Here is a 19,344-nt window from a genome sequence, read left to right on the forward strand (position 1 = left end):
GTTCATGTAAAGCTTCTACTGAACACTCTTCGCTGGTTAAGCCTTCCAAACAAAATGCAAACTCTTATCGTGGTCTGCCTACTTCTCCAGTTCCATCTACTCTCATTTCCAAAAAGGTTTCGTATAGACCTTTTGTAAGAATTATTGCTGGTTCTTGAGTAAGCTTGTGCTACCTGCCACTTTGGACTCAGTGTCCCTAAAACCTTAGCATTCCTTGGCATTGAGTAGGCATGGGCTTACATGTATGTGGCATAAACATGTATTGGGCGGCTGAAAGTAAAAACAGGCTTAGCTCAAATGCAACAATAGTTTGGTTTGGGGAGTAATTTAGTTTCACCTTTTCTCTGTGTATTCCCTTCACTTTACCGGTCATGATGTTGGAGCTCTTTTGACAAACACTGGGAGATCGTAGATTCATAGACACTAAGTACAGACATGGAAAGAGAGGACAGATGTCTCTTGCATCTACTTGGTAGTTTGTAGACTACCCCAAACTCACAGCCTACCAATAATTATAATTGTTTTATTTAATTGAACAACCTTTTATAAATACAGACAAATCAAATTAACTTAATTTTTCTAAGAAATCCATGATTAATGAGTCATTAAATCAATCCCCGCTTTTTATAAAAATAAAAATAAAATCCTAAGCATTTTGTTTAATGCTTTCCATTGAAGTTCTGACCTCCACTTGCTTTTTGTTACAAAGAAATCTAGGCTCTTTAAATGACATAATCTTCTAGAACAGAGAAATTGCCAAAGAATTAAAACAGCTGTGGATCTTTGTTTTCATGATTACAGCCCTCTAATGTGGTCATAATAGTCTCCTTTACAAGCTTTGTGGATTTTTTTTTAATTAAAGTTTATTGGGGTGACAATTGTTAGTAAAGTTACATAGGTTTCAGGTGTACAATTCTGCAATGCATCATCTATATACCACACTGTGTGTTCACCACCCAGAGTCAGTTCTCCTTCCATCACCATATATTTGATCCCCTTTACCCTTATCTAACACCACCCCCTTCCCACTTACCCTCTGGTAACCACTAAACTACTGTCTATGTCAATAAATTTTTGTTTCTTCATTTGTTTGTCTTGTTCTTTCGTTGTTTTGTTTTATAGACCACATATCAGTGAAATCATATGGTTCTCTACTTTTTCTGCCTGACTTATTTCGCTTAGCATTATAATCTCAGGATCCATCCATGTTGTCGCAAATGGCACTATTTCATCTTTTCTAATGGCAGAATAGTATTCCACCTTTTTTTTTCTTTTTTATAGTGGAAAAAAATAAAAGCACAGAATATCAAGTGGCTTTCTAAATTAATAGTCTATCTCCCAGCCCTTAAACTACATCCATATTAACTTGAAATTTTGTCTCTGGCAAAATGCGTGACCTACACATTCATCCATCTCATTAATTCTGTGACTTTGTCAGCAAGAGTCTGAGCTTTTAGATCCTGCCCGAGGCAGGCTTGCACTGCAGGGGCTTAGTCAGTAGTGACTCCTTTGAGTAGTCCCAAGTTGGTCCACTTCACTAAAGGATGTTAGAGGCCCACGTCTCTCACTAACACGCTTGGACACACCTTTGACTATAACAGAAATCTTTCTTTTGGAGATTCTTGAGGCCAACTTATTACAGTTTGCACGCACTCCTTGGAGCCTGCCTGGTCAGCCTGGTTAGGTACTGTATCGCTTCCCTTCTGGAGAGTCAGAAAAGCACCTCCACTTCCACCCTGGACACAGCTCACAGCAGTACCAAAGGCTGAAGCATCTGCCAGCCTCAAGTCTGTCAGGCCCAGGCCTGCCAGACAAGTGTGGGAGCCTTGCAAAGAGATGACCCCTGATGGTGACCATGTAGGAGCACCCCATTCGTGGTCAGCAGAGCACGGCCCACAGCATTCAATCTTAAGAAATATTTCCACAGAAAGGTAATCCTAGGTCTCTTTCCTGTCTTTCCATCCTCATCCACCCAAACCTAAAACGTCATCAAAGCAACATCACTGGAGGCCACACTGACTCCCCGTAGATGCGTTAATTCAGTAGCATTTCTTGGGCTTGCTCAAAGTCCCCCTTGTTTTTATGACCCCAGCTTTGAACATGGGGACAGGTACATAGCAGCTTCCTTGAGTGGGCTCAGTGTGTTCTGCCATTGCCATTTCCTGCTGGCTTCCAGTGTGCTGCCAGCCTTCTCTGGTCCATTTCCCTCCCTGAAACCTGGATTCACAACTGTGTGATGGCCCCAGGACACAACTCAATTTTGGCAATTAGTGTGGGCATGTTGTCTGCTAAACTCTTCTCAGTAATTTCATTTGTCCCCAATTATCATGTGAACAGATCTGTGAACAGATCACCCTTTCTTGGAGATACTGTTTCCACTCGGCCCTGGGGTTCATTATTTATATTTTTCTGAAATGATACAATCATCAGCCTAATTACTATTTTTCCATCCTCTTTCCTCCTTCACCTCTGTCGGGAGACCTTTCCAGAGCCTGTACTCTGCTCGACAGTCTTCCCCTCCCAGTGCCAGGCGTGGAAGCCCAGCACCATGAGTCTGTGGGACCTTTTTGTCCTTAGGGCATACCACTAAGAGAACTCAGCACGCTCCCTGACCCCACTCACCCAGGGAGATGAAGTGTCCCTCTGTGCTCTCGTGTCCCTCTGTGTCCCTCTAGGCTGTGTCAACAGCCTAACTGGAAAATACCATATGTAATTTCGACACGGGAGTAATGCATATCCTCTTCCCAGGGAACTCCTCTTTGTAAAATATGTTCCTCGTGCCTACGTAAGCCTTTAGGTTCGTTCTGATCTAAAGTTCTCGATTGCATTTCTGCTGGGACTGGTTTGCAAGGTCCCTTTTTGAGAGCCGTACGAGCATCTTTCTTTTCTAGTGACCTTCTATGTCCAGCTGGCTCCAGACATTCCCTAGACTGTTCCCAAAATCCTTTCTGACCCTTTGTTCTCACGGGCACACTCCTACCATCAGCCTGTCTCGGGCCTCAGTTGGTGCCATCCTTCTGATCTACCACTGTGGCCCCTCAATTCTTTACCCATCTTCCCCTCTCACTCAGTCTCCAGCAGGTAAGTGTGACCTTTCGAGGAGCCAAATGCTCACCAAGTGTTTCCAACTTTCTCAGGAGGAACTTCCTTCCTGACAATCTCTATCTCTGATTTACAAAGTGACAGGTCATAGGTCAAAGTCAGTTCCCAGATCTATTTTGTTTGGCATGCACTGAGGGTTTTTCTTTTCTTCTTTTTATTTGAATGTCTCCAGATGGGGTTTGTGTTCTTTACATGCTCAATATGCTCCAAACAATTCTCTGTATTCTCTTTTCTGTCCAATTTTGTTACTTTGTAGTAACTACAAAATATTCTATAACCGGTTCCAGCCCTGGTAACACCTGCCAAACCATTTGCCCTGACTTTCTAAGTTCTCCTTTGTCCCTACCTACCCTCTAGCCTTCTGGCAGAGTCCCCACCATCTATGGGAAACATTGTCCTTAACTCTTCTCTCAGTTTCTAATCCTTCTTTGAGACCTATCTTTCAGCGAGAAATTTCCCCCCAACAAGATTCAGCTACCCAAAAGACTCTTATCCCATATACCGAGTTTCCCTGAAAATAAGACCGAGCCAGACCATCAGCTCTAATGCATCTTTTGGAGCAAAAATTAATATAAGACCCGGTCTTACTTTACTATAAGACCAGGTATAATATAATATAATATAATATAATATAATATAATATAATATAATATAATATAATATAATAATATAATATAATATAATATAATATAATATAATATAATATAATATAATGTAATGTAATAAATATAATACCGGGTCTTATATTAATTTTTGCTCCAAAGGATGCATTAGAACTGATGGTCTGGCTCGGTCTTATTTTTGGGGAAATATGGTATGTAGGTCTCTGGTCATTAAATTTGACTTTCTGTTAAATCACTGTCCATATTTTGAGTCCTAACATCATGTCTGGAAGGATATGAGTCAAAGCTCTTTCTCTGGTTTTAAATAAAAAACGACTATAGAAAGAACTAAAAATAGCCCAGCCTTAGTGTTTTGTGTGTTATTGGTTTGCCGTACAATTCTTCATTTCTAGTTTCCAAAGACAAGAATTTCCCAACCTTTGCTTTATCTACTGTTTGCAGTTGTGTATAAGGATATAGACCTTCTCAACTTAAACACTCCTGCCTCCCCTCCTCAGTAGGCCCTGTTTCTCGCATACGCACACAAATTGTTAGCATAGTATTATAAATCAGCCTGTGTATGCTTTTCAGAAAATTTTTCATGTTTGAAATAAAACACGTTAGAGCAGCTACAGTAAAATACAGTTTTTGCTAGCACAGTTTACTCAAAATATGGACAAAACTTAAGATAACTTGCACCAAATTTGCCACATGTGCAGAGAATTACTTGGTTCGCTGGGAGCTGTAGCCAGGAGCCTAAGTTTTACAGTTACTTTCCACTGTTGTGCCAGGAGATTAATTACTTGGAAAAGTTGACCTTCAGGGGTGGCCGGTTAGCTCAGTTGGTTAGAGCATGATGCTCGTAACACCAGGGTTCCTGGTTCAATCCCCGCATGGGCCAGTGTGAGCTGCGCCCTTCACAGCTACCTTGAAACAACTACTTGACTTGGAGCTGATGAGTCCTGGAAAAACACACTTAAAATAAATACAAGTTAAAAAAAAAAAAGTTAACCTTTAGTTATAAATGACAGTGATGAGCTCTTTTATAGGGTTTAAGTGACTTGGTGGCTTTTATTGAAATACAGAGAATCTACATAAATAAACACCCATACGTTTTTGTTTTTTAACTTTATAGGAGATCAATGTCTTGACAGTCGCATTGGTCAACCAAGACCGAGAGAACAACATTGAGAAAAGAAGTCAAGGCTTAAAATCCGAGAAAGAAGCTCTACTAATTGGTAAGGAGATTGTGTTTTCCTCATCTGTTCTCTTAAATAATTCTTAGGTACTCCACTTAAATTCCATTTAAGTAATTCACCTCCAACTTGTTAATGATTTAAACAGCTTTGTCTTCTGGTCAGAGGTGAAATGAACTTCATCAAGATTCTATTACGTACATTCCAAGTTAGGAGCGTACAGACCAATGGGGGTTTGGCTCTTCTGTAACTGTGTATATTAGTTGCTTGTCCAACATAAAACTGAGTACAAGAAGATAGATTAATTTGCATCTCACATGTTACAAATCTGAATTTCAAAATTTGGACATATCGCTTCCAACTGGAGACCAGCTTGGGTCCAGTCCAAAAGTTCCAAACGAAGCCAGATCCGCAGGCTCACGAGCGACCATGTCCTGAGGCCAGGGCCATGATGCTGACCACAGAGGGACACCCATACTAGCAGTTAGGCCGATGCAGGACAGTCCAATCCATATATATATATATATATATATATATATATATATATATATATATATATATATATATGTATATATGTATATATGTATATATATATGTATATATAGCAATCCTAGGTACTTGTGGTGATCTGTGACACTAATTTATCTGGGCAAAGGCATGTATTCTTTCTAGACATTCTCATGACCATTTTAGAAGATTGAAGACTTTAACACATGAGAGTAAAGTACATATCACAGAAGATCAGAGGGATTTCATTGATAACATAATTATAACCTCACAGATTTGGAGCCTAAGTCCCTTGGGAGTGCAACCTCTGTGTCAGATTTTCTGCTTGGAGGTTAATGGAGACAGAGGGATATGTTCCAACTCAACTAAAGAAGATAGGCCCTTAGAAAGCACTTTATTATTGTGATTTCTGGATTATTTATTTTGCAGTCAATCCTTGTAAAGACAGGTTGACATATAATTGGACCTAAAAGAATTACATTTTTATGGGGGCATTGCAGGGTAGCATTTTACATCTCCCCACACATTAGATCACATTGACGTTGCCTATATATATGCCAGAACTCCTCATTCATTTCACATACGGCCTAATGTTGGATTTGGCTTTGAACTTGTGTGGGATACAGTGAGTCGACACTTTTGATTTAGGACCAAACCTAAATCAAAATGTTTGGCTGGAAACCACTGGCTATTGTTTTGAAGGTGAATGGATGAAAATTTTTTTACTAGTAGACAAATAGCTTTGAAGAGATGTTGACAGAGTAACTCTGGGTCTGTGTCACTCCATCTTTTCTTGCTTTTTAATTAGTTTTAATACAATAGATTTCCAATCCCACCTGTCAGTGCTGGTCATCATTGTAAATCCCATCCAGACACAGTCAAAACCTTCTCAACAACTCTCTTTTTATAAAGCAGCTGTTCTTCAAAACTTTCTCAGACTCCTGAGAAGCGTCCTCAGCGTCTTACTGATCAGGCAAACTTCTTTACATATCCTCCCGACTCCTCTGAAGTTGAGGACATACATATTATGGGAAACCAAGATGCTTCTTTACATCAAGCCCTCCCCCAACCACCACCATTCCATCACTGTCACCATTTCACACATCTGCATACAACCAGTCTACATCTCAATTGGAATGTTCCCCTCACACATGGGTATGAAGAAACAGAATGGGATGTAGAGAAATGTACTTTAAAAAGGTTTTGATTTTTTGGTGTTTTCAGTGAATAGAGTTGAGACTCTATTTCGGCTGCACCTGAGAAAAGTAGTCTGGGAAGTGTGTTCTTCTCTAAAAGCTACTGACCATAAAGAATGAGTCATTGACCTAAATCTTGTTTCCAAGATGCAAATGTCCATATCCATAAATCAACCAACATTTGTCAAGAGCCTACTAGAAAAATTACAAGCCTTCATTGTGGAAAGGATTCATTTGGGCAGCCTGTTTAAAAGGCAGAATGTTTCTCCCCACACAGAGAGATTCTGTTTATTGTAAAACTGACATCTGAGGTGACACTGACGCAGGTACTTCTGGGACCTACCGTGTTTTGGGAACTGCCGGCTTGCCGTATGCCGAGAACTGTGTTAGTGAATGGGGGTGACAAGATGATCTCTTTCCTCAGGTAGTTCATAGACGAGTGAGACAGAAAGCAGTTAATGACAATGAAATGTGGTTCCCGCTAAAATCAGAAACACAGAGGCGCTACTTGCTATAGATGCCTCATGGGAAGGCAGGATAAATAGGGTCTTCTTGGACAGATAAGGGAGCTGCCAAGACCATTCCAGATATAAGGAACGGTTTACTGAAAGGCCCAAATACAGTCTCAGGGGGTTAGTTAAAGTAAGACAGACAGACAGATAGTCAGTTACTTTTTAAAAAACAGAACTGTGCAAGATCAGGTGCTGTACTCACCACATAAGTGGAACAAACTGCTTTATGGAAACGGCAACGTTTCTGGAATCCCAAGACACTGAGACGCATCAGCCCAAACCACAAGTGTCTGATCAGTCTCCTACCACCCACCCACCGCCTTGCCTCTTGCTTTTTCACTCTGCAGCTGCCCAGAGACAGCTGTCCGCTCGTGGCTTAGCAGGAAGCCCAGGTTTTACAGAGCATTCTCCCTGCTGGCTCTCCAGTTCAGTGTCCTTGGAGCCTTCGTGTCCTTGGAGCCAGGCTACAACATGAAGCAAGAATGTTTCAGGTTGGCTTATGGTCAGGCCTCCATTTGTTTCCAGCAAGATATAACTGTGTAGAGCAAGCTGCTGCTCTGCAGACCTGAGGTTCCTGGCTGCCCCCCACCCCGCTCCAGTGAACTGATAGGCTGGGGTTTTCTGAGATTTCCCACGACACTCCCCACCACCGTGGATGTAGGGAAAGCTAATCTCGGCCAGAACCTTACAGTTTGGAATGAAACTCGAAGCAGCCTGAGGAAGGGGAGTATATTCTGGTAGGATCCCACTTCACATCCAACTTAAAGAGAATACTGCATTGACCAAACTGAATGTACAAACTGATATTTTGGTCTCATCAGATAACCAATAACATTTTTTAAAAGTCCGTAAGAGGAAACAAGGGTAGTGGGATGGATTGGCCCTGTGACAAAACACAGTTCCTGGTGATCTTTCAATGGTGCTAAACAAGGGAGGCCCACTGTGAGTGTCTGTGGATGGAGGCAGCTGATGCACTGTGCAAACTGCTTAGCCGCCGTGACCTGACTCCTCACAGTGTACACACGGAGGAGGTTGGACTAGGTGATCTTTTTCAACTCAGTGCTCACAGTCTGCGAGGACTGTTACGGAAGCTGCATTGCCCATAGGCGGAGATCTCATATGTAGGAAGATCATACCATCAATATATAAACGTGAACTTGACTGTCTTACACCTGTAACATTAAAGAGAAGGTTGGGATGATCACCTCATAAGTTATGTAAGTGTCTAATCACTATGTTGTACACCTGAAATTAATACAACATTGTATGTCGACTGCAATTGAAATTTTTTTTTTAATTTACTAAAAATTAAAAAATGAAACAAAAAAAAAATGTATGGTATAGCAACTATAGTTCAATAATGCTGTGTTGCATATTTCAGAATTGATGGGATGGTAGATCTTAAAAATTCTCATCACAAACAAAAAATTTTGTTAACTATGTGTGACGATAGATGTTAACTAGAGTTATTGTGATCATTTCACAATATATACAAATATCGAGTCATTATGTAATATACCTAATACTAATACAATGTTACATGCTAATTACATCTCAATTTCTAAAAATTTGCTTTGCTAAAAAAAAAAAGGAAAACTTGTCTTGACTCCCTGACCCTTTTCAACCAACAGCCCATTTCCCTGTTCGCCATCCAAAGCATAACTTCTCTAAGCAGTGTCTGCGCTCACAGTCTGCATTTCCTTTCCTCCACTCCCTGGAGCCCACTGCAGCCTGGCTTGCGTCCTCACGCTGAAGCTGTTCAGATCAATGTGACCAGAGAACGTCACGTGGCTAATTTCTCAACTCCCTCCATCTGTCAGCTGCCCTTGACACAGTTGACTACACACATCTTCTAGAAGGACTGTCTCCCTGTGGCTTTCATGACACCACTCTTTCTTATTGACCACTCCCTGTAAGATTCCTTTGGTGAGTTTTCCTCAGCTGAACCTCTAAAGCCTGGGCCTCTTCAGGATGCAGTCCCGAGGTCTCCTCACTCGCTAGGTGACCTCAATGAGTACTGTGACTTCAATTCCCTGTTAGTTGCCACTGACTCACAAATCCGCATCGTCCCCAACGACGCTTTGGTATCTCCACCTAGATACTAATGACATCTCAAATTTAATACGACTAAAATGGAACTCTTGATTCTACCCTTTTCTCTGCCCTAATCTGCTCCTCCCCTGAGAGTCCCGACTGAGAAAATGGTACCACCCAGTCGCTAAGGACAGATACCGAGGAGGCCTCCTTGATTCCTCCTGAATGTTTACCGCTCACGTCAGTCCATCAGCTCCACCTTCAATGGCCACTACTGCCTGGCCCAGATCACTACTTACCCCTTCAGGTCTTGTGCAAATGCTTCTAATTGGTCATCCAGTTTCCCTTTCATCTATTCACCACACAGTAACTTGAATGAAATTTTAAAAACACAATTCAGGTCATATCATGAGCCTGCTTGGAACACTTCTGCTGGTTTCCTACTATATTTAGAATTTAATCCAAACCCCTACGTCTGGCAGACACGGCCCTAGCTGACCTGGCTCCCCACCTACTTCTAATAGCATGCTGTCCCACTCCCCAGCCAAGCATGTCCCTGCCAGCTTATTTCCACCTCAGGTCCTTTGCACTTTCTGTTGCCTGTACCTGGAGTAATCTTCTCCCAGGATCTCTGTGGCTGCTTCCTTCTCACCTGATACTCAGGAAACTGTACCTTCACTCAACCTCCCGGTGCAAAGTAGCACTCCACAAGCTTGAGGTTACCCTCCGTTCTATCCTAGTTCCTTTTGTTGTCTTCGCTTTGCTTACAGCTATCTGAAAATAGCTCCATTCATCTTAATGTTTCTTGTCGGTTTGGCTTACCTTGAGGATAAGTTCCCCCAGAGCAGGGACCTTGCCTGTCTTGTCCCCTGGCACCTTGGCACCTAATTGCAGCTAAGCAGGTAATTAAAGAAGAGTGGATGAAGCAGTAAGCATCTAGTACCAGTTGGCTAATTTAAATGCTGCCCCTTTGATCCTCAGTCTATAAATCAGAATGAACTAGATGATTTTGGTGGGAAAAGCTCAAAATGCCTTTGTGCCTGTTTAAATGAGCCTTCCTAATGAGGGATTTACCACTGAGCTGGTTTGTGTATCTCTAATGTAGTTTTTAAAGCCCTGAGATGTGCAAAAATCTTAAGAGTACTGACAACCTCCTGCACTCCTTTCTTATGTTCAGAAATTAGGTACTTCCACCGTTGGGAAACCCATTCTTAAATATGGAGACCTCTACGTCTCCGTGGAAATGGCCAGGACCAATTGTTGTGTCTGTCCCTTTGGAGATCAACCAATTCAGTAATTCAGGCTAAGTTCTCCACCCTCAGTTCCTAGTGTTCCTTTTACGAAGGCTTTAGGTCCCTCCCGGAGGACTGTAAAACCAGGTTATGATTTGTAGCATTTTTCCTTCGATTTTGAGTTACAGCTATGGTTCTTTTGATTTTCAAAAAATATCCCAGTTCTTTCAAAGGAGCAGCATGGAAGATTTAGTTGATTATTTAGGAAGCTTCCCCTCAAATGAATCTGATCCAAAGCCAGGCTCTAGAAATGCCGTTTTCTCAGATAGCGTGACCGATGCTTCCGGGACGCTAGTAGGATGGGCAGGCGGAAGCAGGCGGAGGAGGGGCACAGTACTGAGAGGATGACGACTGGGGCTTCCCACGTCTGCTGTGTCTCTAGCAATACTGAATAACTAGGTTGCCATTCATAGGGAAAGTTTGGGAAACCTTTATTTAACTACCTGCCTTGGCTCCACAGGTCTCTACATTTTAGGCAATTGCTAAACTTTTATAAAGAAAAGCTAATGGTTTGTTAATATCAACTACCATCGAGATGGTTCTGTATACCCTCCTACGAAAAAATACTCATTTCTGAGTCAGGATTTCCAATTTGATTTTAGCAAGATATATAGAAATCATATTAGTTTTATGAACAAAATAGTCTCAATAGTTTTGAAGCCCAAAGATAAACAAACAAAACTAATGATAAAAAAAAAAGATAAACAAATAGGACTACATCAAACTAAAATGCTTCTTCTGCGCAGTAAGGAAAACATCAACACAAAGAGGTAAGCAATTGACTAGGGAAGATACTCGCAAGTGATATTTCCAATAAGTGGTTAATATCCAAAATATATAAAGAACGCATATCACTCCACAACAAACAAACAAACAAAAAAGTCCAGTTAAAAAATTGGCATAGGATCTGAATAGACATTTTTCCAAGGAAGACACAGAGATGGCAAACAGGCACATGAAAAGGTGCTTAATGTCACTAATTATTAGGGAAATGCAAATAAAAACCAATGAGATATCACCTCATGCCTGTTAGAATGACCATCATCAATAAGTCAACAAATAACAGGTGCTGGCGAGGATGTGGAGGAAAGGGAACCCTCATGCATTGTCAGTGGCTTGCAAATGGGTGCAGCCACTATGGAAAACAATACGGAGGTGCCTAAAAAATTAAGAATAGAACTACCATAAGATTGGGACTGAGGGGCAGTGCACAGTGAGGTTGCGGATACAGAGGGATGCCAACCTCTCCAAGGCAACAGAAGCAGCCAACCCAGGTCCTCCCATGCCTGGTTTCCTGAAAGTTCCTCTCTCGGCACTTCATCTCTTAGGCCAAGAGTTATCAACCTCTCCCCCATACCCCTCACCCCCATCCTCTTCTGACTCATTCCATTCCTTCACTGAAGACATTTAACTTCACACTCCCACAGGCATTTATAGGCCAGGCTGTGGGTTGTCTGGGAGATGTTGCTAAGTCTCTATCCAGTGGGGCTGTTACTATGAAAAACGTTCTTCTCTGTTTGCTGAGACCCTTGGGGTACTTAACTCCTATGCCTGTTGAAGCCCCTCTACCTTCTGAGTTGCCCCTTGCCCCATGGGAAACCCACACATCTGTGTCACCCCAACGCTCCAGCGCCACGCTGCTCCCCATCTCAGCCCGACATCTCCCCTGTGCTTGGGTAGGTGCAAAGCCAGGTCAGTCAGTCCACTGCCTAAGCAGACATCCAACTAGGAAAGGAATGCTCCCCGTCTCTTGCCAGAGCCCTCTGACTCTATGGACGACTCTTTTGGAGCATCCCATCTCCTCCCTGGAAGAACCCGTGTGTGAGAAGAAAATAGCTGTCCTCCTCCTTGTGGGGATGGGGCCCACCTGGCATTTGGTGGAGGCTCTCTGTGGAAAGTGCTGGACATGGTACCACTTGTCCTCAGCCTGAGACAGCAGGGAAAGCCCCACTCACCATCCTGAAATGGGCAACTCCCTAAGAATTCTGCCCCCCTCCTACTTAACGAATGCAAATGAGTTATCTTTTAAATACTTCTAATTTTTTTTTTTTTTTTCAGTAAATCATTCATGAGCCCCCATATTTTAACTCTTGTTAGTAACAGGATTACTGACAGTGCCACCTCACCAGATTTGAGAATTTCAGACACAGGGAAGTAGTTGCCAGGTCTATAAAATTAAAATATAAATGAACAAATAAAGTGGTAGAAATGGAACAAGACAAAATACCACTCAATCACATTAAAAATGGCTGTTTGCCACCTAAAGATATTAAAACTACATTATTACCTTTCATCATCACCATTATTTCATAAAAGAAGGACATTTTAGCAAAAAGAACATGATCTCAGAATAAAGTGATAGTGCTTTATGTCTCCAGGAAAAAAAAAAAAAAAAGATCAATTTCTGAAACTGGGTTTGAGTTTTATGGAGAAATGTAATGAATTATTTCTGTCTTCCTCATTTCACTGTAAGAGTGCTTGTCAAGACGCTTTGATTCTCTGCCCTCAGCCTAAGGATGAACTGGGAACTTTTCTGTAAAACCTGGCACGCATCCCAGCACATCCCAGACACCACACAGGAGCTCAGGGGACCATGACAACCTACTGGAGATCAATCCAAGGTCACCAGCACTTCACAGGATGACCTAGTGCAAGCAGATGTGCTCTCGTCTGGTGTTGCCCAGACTGCATTTCGCACAAGGTGGTCTTCCCGTCGCTTTGGCTTTCGAGCATCAGAGCTTCTGAATAAACAATGTGAGGGCTTATCCTCAGATCTGCCTGCTTTTAAAAGAGGTCTGAAACATTGTCAGTCTGAACACAGTCTCTTAACAAATAGCAGCACAGCTTGCGGAGCCCACGTGCTCATTTTCACTATTTTGATTTTGGATGGAGGAGCAGGGAGGGTGGAAGGGTAGTGCTTTTACATCAGCTTACACCTGCCACCAACATCCAGCTTTTTCTTGGTCAGTACAATGTTGACTGTTGATTTTCATGATAGAGAAGTCTTCTGAGTGATAATCAGATTCCAGCCAAAAATGACCCTTTCCTGGTAAATGATCTTGCAAATTACGGCAGAGAGAAGAAGAGCAAGCTGGCTTCCTTTAAGCAACAGAAACAACCAGGGGGGATTGCAGAGGTTTCGGGAAGGATTTATGCTTCCTTCAGTGGCCGTTGGGAGAAATATGGATTCAATACTTTTCATAACTAGCAGCTACAATTATCGGGGAAATCTGAGGCGGCGTGATTTCTGGCCCAAGTGTGTGCACCGTTTTCCTCCTGCAAAGCCCATGGAGGAAAAGAAAAGAGATGATTTTATCCTTCCAATAACTACAATTTTATATTGGTCAATCAAGCATAAAATTGGTAGTTGAGATGCTTCCAGGAGTCTTTGTTTAGCAATGCCTTTATTCATCTCTATATTATCTCAGACTCTAGCTTTTCTAACAACTGTCATTCCAGGAGACAGAGTATTCTGTTTACCATTGTTGCTATTACGGTCCTCAGAACGGGCTGTTACTGAATGCTGGTTGAGTGCTGTTAAGACACGGCAAGACGATAACTTAGCCAGACAAAACCATCATTGGGGCTAGATGCCATTAGGAGGTGTCATCTCGTAGATGAGACTCTTATTTCCCTCTTAGTAATGCCCAATGTTTGTCTTTTTAATTCAGGCATCATATCAACGTTTCTTCATGTGCACCCTTTCGGAGCCAACATAGAATATCTTTGGTCCTACATGCAGCAGCTGGACTCCAAGGTAACTTCTTTTTCTCAAGGACGCTTGTGTGTCTGACACGTACCATGTTGAGTGCTGGCGGCAGGGGGACCCTGTGTGAGCTGCATTAGGGGTAGGATAGTGTCTTTGTAGAAAAGAAAGCAGTTGTCTGAAATGACAGTGTTTCAGCAGATGTCAAATTACTTTAAAAAGCATAGGAGGGACTTAAATTTATAGGCCTGAAAGTTCCCCAAACAAGGGAGAAATCGGGCGTGGGTGGCTAATGGGGCCTTGTCCTTACACCGTATTCTCACAGGTTTCTACATGTTAAGGCCTCTACGCAATAGAGGAAAAATCACCTCAAATAACATAAAAGTCTGATATGGCTGCCAAGAAAACTGTATTAATGGTTGTTTTTCGGCATTATTCTCAAAATGGCAAAAGTGACTACAAAGTCAGCTTTGTCCTTCAAGGGTCATTCCTAGAGTCAGGACACCACTCCTTATTTCTCTGCGGCTCAGTTTTTTCCATCTGCCAACAAGCTGTACTCCTAGCCCTTTACGGTGTTTGTTGCTTAAAGCAAAGGGACAGAAAGTGCTCAGTTCCTGTGTCGAATTCCGGGGACCCGTGAGAGGGGCCCCTGTCAAAATACAGTGATGTCATTAACTGGTACTGCCCACGGAAGCCCTGCAAGAGGATGGATACAGAATCCAACAGGGAAGTGAGGCCTTTCACTGAGGAGCTGGTTGAAAATCCTGCTGGGAAGAAACATGGGAATAAGGACGCTTCCAGAGAGCACAGCGAAGTACATGGGATTGGTATGACCAGCCACACAGCCCTCAGCTCTGCGACCCTGAAATGCACACGCACAAGTCATTCTAAATCTTCAACAGTCAGTATCGATTAAATTACTACACTGTGTTCTTACTTTGATTCAAATGGTCTCACCAATTCATGGTCCCACAACCACTTGACCTTTCTAATCGGTCTTATTACTTCCCCTTTGAGATAAGTCTTCTGGAACAAAAAGTAGTTTTCAGTCATAGAGACGCATGCGCTTTTATCCTCTCACAGCTGGTGACAGGGTGGACCAAAGCAGAGGGGAAGAGTTTGAGGGGATTATAAGATTCGTGAAGTTCAAAATCATAGTATTGTCTTCTCTGCGAGCTCCCCTCACATCGATAGGGAGCTCATAGGAAATGCTCATTTTAACTCACATGAGATGAGAAGGAAAAGCTCTCAGTGGCACTTTGTTGAAATAAAGTTTTTAAGGGCTCCTTTTTCTTTTTTTTTTTTTTTCTTTTTTTTTTTTTTGCCCCTTCGGCAATACCATTCTTCCCTAATAGCACCACTACCTTTATCTAGATGATTAAATGAAGTACTGCTTGTACCCATTTGGCCTAGAATAAACCCTCAAGAAATTATTCCTGTTGTTGCTATTATCTTCCCTTGTTTGGTTGACATTTCTTTCCTCCCCTTTATGGAAATCCTCACTGGGAATCCTTGGTTGAGAAGCAGTTGTTATATGAGCTGAAATGGCCAACAAATCCACTGGTTATTTATCGAAGAGTTTCTGGCTCTTGTCTTCTGTCTGCTCCATCAGTGCAGGTCGACTGTGTGTGTGTGTGTGTGTGTGTCACACAAGTGTGCGTGCGTGTGCGTGTAAAGTCACCTGGGATGATAAATAGGAATTACATCTGTGAGGTGGATGTCCTTGTTTCATTCTACCTCAGGACAGTCCGTGTGCTCAGCTGTATGGTCTCCCTCAGAAGTCTCCGAGGAGAGAATTCACGTTCCAAGTCTCTGCTCATTAGGTGATGGGCCTTTCTGGAAGGGATTCAGTCAAGGGGAATTCCATTTCATCTCAGACTGGTGCTTTTATTTTAGAAGATAATGAAGAAAGCGTTTTTCTCACAGAAGAAATACACAGGGTCTCCCCCAGACAGCCCTCCCTCTCCTAAATGAAATGTTCAGTAGAGCTGTCAAATATTTTCCACGTGCCTAAGGTTAAAAAAAATACATATATACACACACACAAACATATATATGTATGTATATATATATACGTATGTATATATGTGTGTGTGTGTGTGTGTGTGTGTGTGTGTGTACATATATCTCGAAAAAGTGCTCTGACTTACAGACTCCTGGGTGCTAGAGATTGGACTCAACATTCTTTCTATCCCAGCGAGGCTGAAAGGATATTGACTTTTTAATCCAGAGAGCAAATTATTGCTATATACTGGAACCCCATATCCTCGGGGCTTGAAGCAGAAAACAAAATAATGAGAGGTTGCCCTCTAAGTACCCAGCAGGGCCTTGTACCTCATCAGTTGGAAAAGGCTCATAATCCTGGATCCGCCGCCAGCCCGGTGCTGCTGTGGGTCCCCAGTGCCCGGCCTGGAGCACCTGCCTCTGGTTAATCAGAACCAATAGAGTGTCATGGATGCTCCACAAAGTTTACTTAATATTGCTTTAGGCACTGGATTCCCCACACACACACACAGTTCCCCCTCCAGGGGTACAGGGGGGCTGCCGGCTGTAGTAGGATAGCTGTTTAAAAATTCCACATAGAACCAGACAGTTTCCTTGGCATTGGACAACATCACCACAAATGCTGGCGAGGGCAAGCTGATGAGAGCAAGGAAAGCTTAGTCCAGCCTGTGTGGGGCTGTTTTCACTAGGATTTCCCCAAAGGCCATATGTGGGTATAAGAATGATTAGAAATGGAAGGAGAGACAGGGATTAATTTAAATTCTCCTGGGCATGTAAATTGGACATGGCTCCCTAAAACTGTGTAGCCCAGTTAACAGGCCACTTTCCAGTTAGATAGTATTCCGGCTCTTGATGATGATATTTGCATATCTTTCTCTTCTCAGCCTCTTCTAACCCACTCACTCATTCTCTCAGCTCTCTCGCGTGTCAAAAGACACATGACCAGGTCAGAAAGAGTCATTCTGAGGAAGACAGGGCAAGGGTGGTGGGGGGACATGGCTTTCTGAAGCTTTGCTGAGTCAGAAATCACACCCTGGGTGCAGGCTGGTGAGCTCTTCCAACAGCCAAGACTATCAGTCTCCCACGTCAGCCCAGAGGCCCGCAGCCCACTCGCTGGTTCTGTGGAGCAAGGAGTGAAGCATTAGCGGGTGACTGTTTCCCATCTTACGGTCAGTAGCACGGATCTCTGCTCTCCCACGATGTATGTGCTCTTTAGAGTAAGCCCCAGGTCTCTATGTGTGTCTGGTTGCTCCCTCCACATACAAGTGGCCTCTTCCCGAGGCCCACTGAGTGGACAATTTGATTCTGAAAACCAGACTGGACACAGTGGAGCCACAAATGCCAGAGGATTTAGAATGACCACCTTTGGGGCATGGCACCGCAGCGCCACGAGGATGGGCACGTGCACATCTCCCACCGGAGGGGCAAACCGTTTGCATTTCTGTACTAAAAGCATACCTCTGGAAGCACGAAATTGAAAAGTCTTGTCAGTTCCAAGGAGATTCAAATCGGCCTTAATTGGAGAGCATTCTTCCCAGACTAGGAAAGAGCTAGGCAGTAAGGGAAGTGGTTGTAAGACTGCCCACCCGAATAATCTTTAATATTATGTATATTCTCATGTTCTCCTAAATAGCTACCTGTCACAGCATATTAATGAGTAAGTGGGTTTTCTGTTGCTTAGACAGGCTGTAATGAATGTGTTTTTTAGAGCTCAGCTCTGGAAAGCGTATAATATAAGAAGTATTGGAGATAACTACTTCCATTTGGCTACATAGAGAATGAAGACAGTTGCTCAGGCACAGCAAGAGAAATGGACAAGGTTACCAGGGCCCCCGTGAATGAATGAGTTCATTGCTTGTCACAGACCCAGCACGCCCTACAAGCTAAGTAGAACAGGAATGGCCAGGACACCAAGGAAATTTAAGAACCTTGCCCTCAAAAGGCTTGTAGTCTACTGGAGGAAATGGTATAATAGCTATGAACTAACTTGAGAATCAGACGTGATCTAATGATGTGCTAAATTGGGTAGGAAAATATTTAACGAAATGGAGAGGAGCGAAGAGCGAAGTAGGTGAGTCGTTGATTATTAACAGGAGGTATCCCTGAATCCATGTTGGTTCTTGCGGCTGCCCTCGGGGGTGCGTTAGCTCTTGTGGCCACGTTTCTTCCCTTTCTGCTCTTTCTCCCCTCTCACCTTCCTCTTCTCTTTCTAAGCCTTCTATTTAGCTTCTTCCTTCATTCCCTCTCTTTTCCTGCTCCCTGTCCCTCTGCCTTCTGCTTCTTTCCTTCTCTCTCCTCATCCCTCACTTGTATATCTTCTCTTCTTTTTCCTCCTGTACTTTCTCCTTTGTGTCCCCTCTCCCTCCCTCCCTCCCTCCCTCCCTCCCTCCATTCCTTTCTCCACCCCACCCCTCACCCATTCTGCATTTCTCTCTGCAAATGTTTATAGCAAGATGTCTGTGTGCCCAGGCTGTGGTTTGCCCGGGGATCTAAAGAATAAACAAGGTTGAATGTGCACTAAGCACTAACAGTCAGCTTATCCTGTGGAAGGAAATCAGGTTTTCCAGTTGGCTGTTCTGACTCTCCAGTCTCCTCGGCAAAGCCTGTGCCGGTGTCTTCTCAGTGCCTCAGACGAGAGCCTCTTGTCACTTGGCTTCCCTTGCCCAACTAAAACGGAACTTGGAGCCACCCATCCTTATAATAAAATTGGTTTATGTCTGCTGGTGTCAATTGACACACGTGCTCAGAGGCCCGGCAAGGAAGCGGCAGGCTTGAGCTTGAGTCCGCAGATCAGAAACAAATTCCCGCAGGTCTTACCATAAATTACCTCCGTGGTGGTACCACCACATAAGCTCCTTCATTACACGGAGCTTTTATTCCTTCTCATCTTTTCTTTTTTAAATTAGAGCAAATCAATCCTTTCTAAAAGAATCAATTTTAGAAATGTTTAAACGAAACGGGTGGGAAAGCAATCCACCGACAACATCAAAGGCTGCAAATGCACAGACCGCCAATTTCTTGGAACAAAAGCCCGCTGGATAAGAGGGTAATGAAACATCACGTTGACTTCTACAGCATGAAACACATGACGTGTGGGAAAATGAGGTGTCCTAGTCACGGCACATGTGTCTGACCTCGTCATAAGCCCACACCGAGTTCTCTTCACCACGTGTATGTGATTGTCCTGGCTGCC

At 43.0% G+C, this 19,344-nt stretch overlaps 1 protein-coding gene across 5 annotated transcripts in view; it reads left to right on the forward strand.

Moving 5' to 3' along the window:
• Window positions 1–19,344, forward strand: part of ENOX1 (ecto-NOX disulfide-thiol exchanger 1) — a 511,619-nt gene that overhangs the window by 486,526 nt on the left and 5,749 nt on the right. For all 5 annotated transcript variants that reach the window (XM_019749803.2, XM_074329326.1, XM_074329327.1 and 2 more), the window contains 2 exons: window positions 4,840–4,942; window positions 14,113–14,198. In XM_019749803.2, the coding sequence (XP_019605362.1) occupies window positions 4,840–4,942; window positions 14,113–14,198 (189 nt within the window). The remainder of the gene's footprint in view (window positions 1–4,839; window positions 4,943–14,112; window positions 14,199–19,344) is intronic.

This window comes from Rhinolophus sinicus, linkage group LG04, assembly GCF_036562045.2.
Source record: "Rhinolophus sinicus isolate RSC01 linkage group LG04, ASM3656204v1, whole genome shotgun sequence".
Lineage (NCBI taxonomy): Eukaryota > Metazoa > Chordata > Mammalia > Chiroptera > Rhinolophidae > Rhinolophus > Rhinolophus sinicus.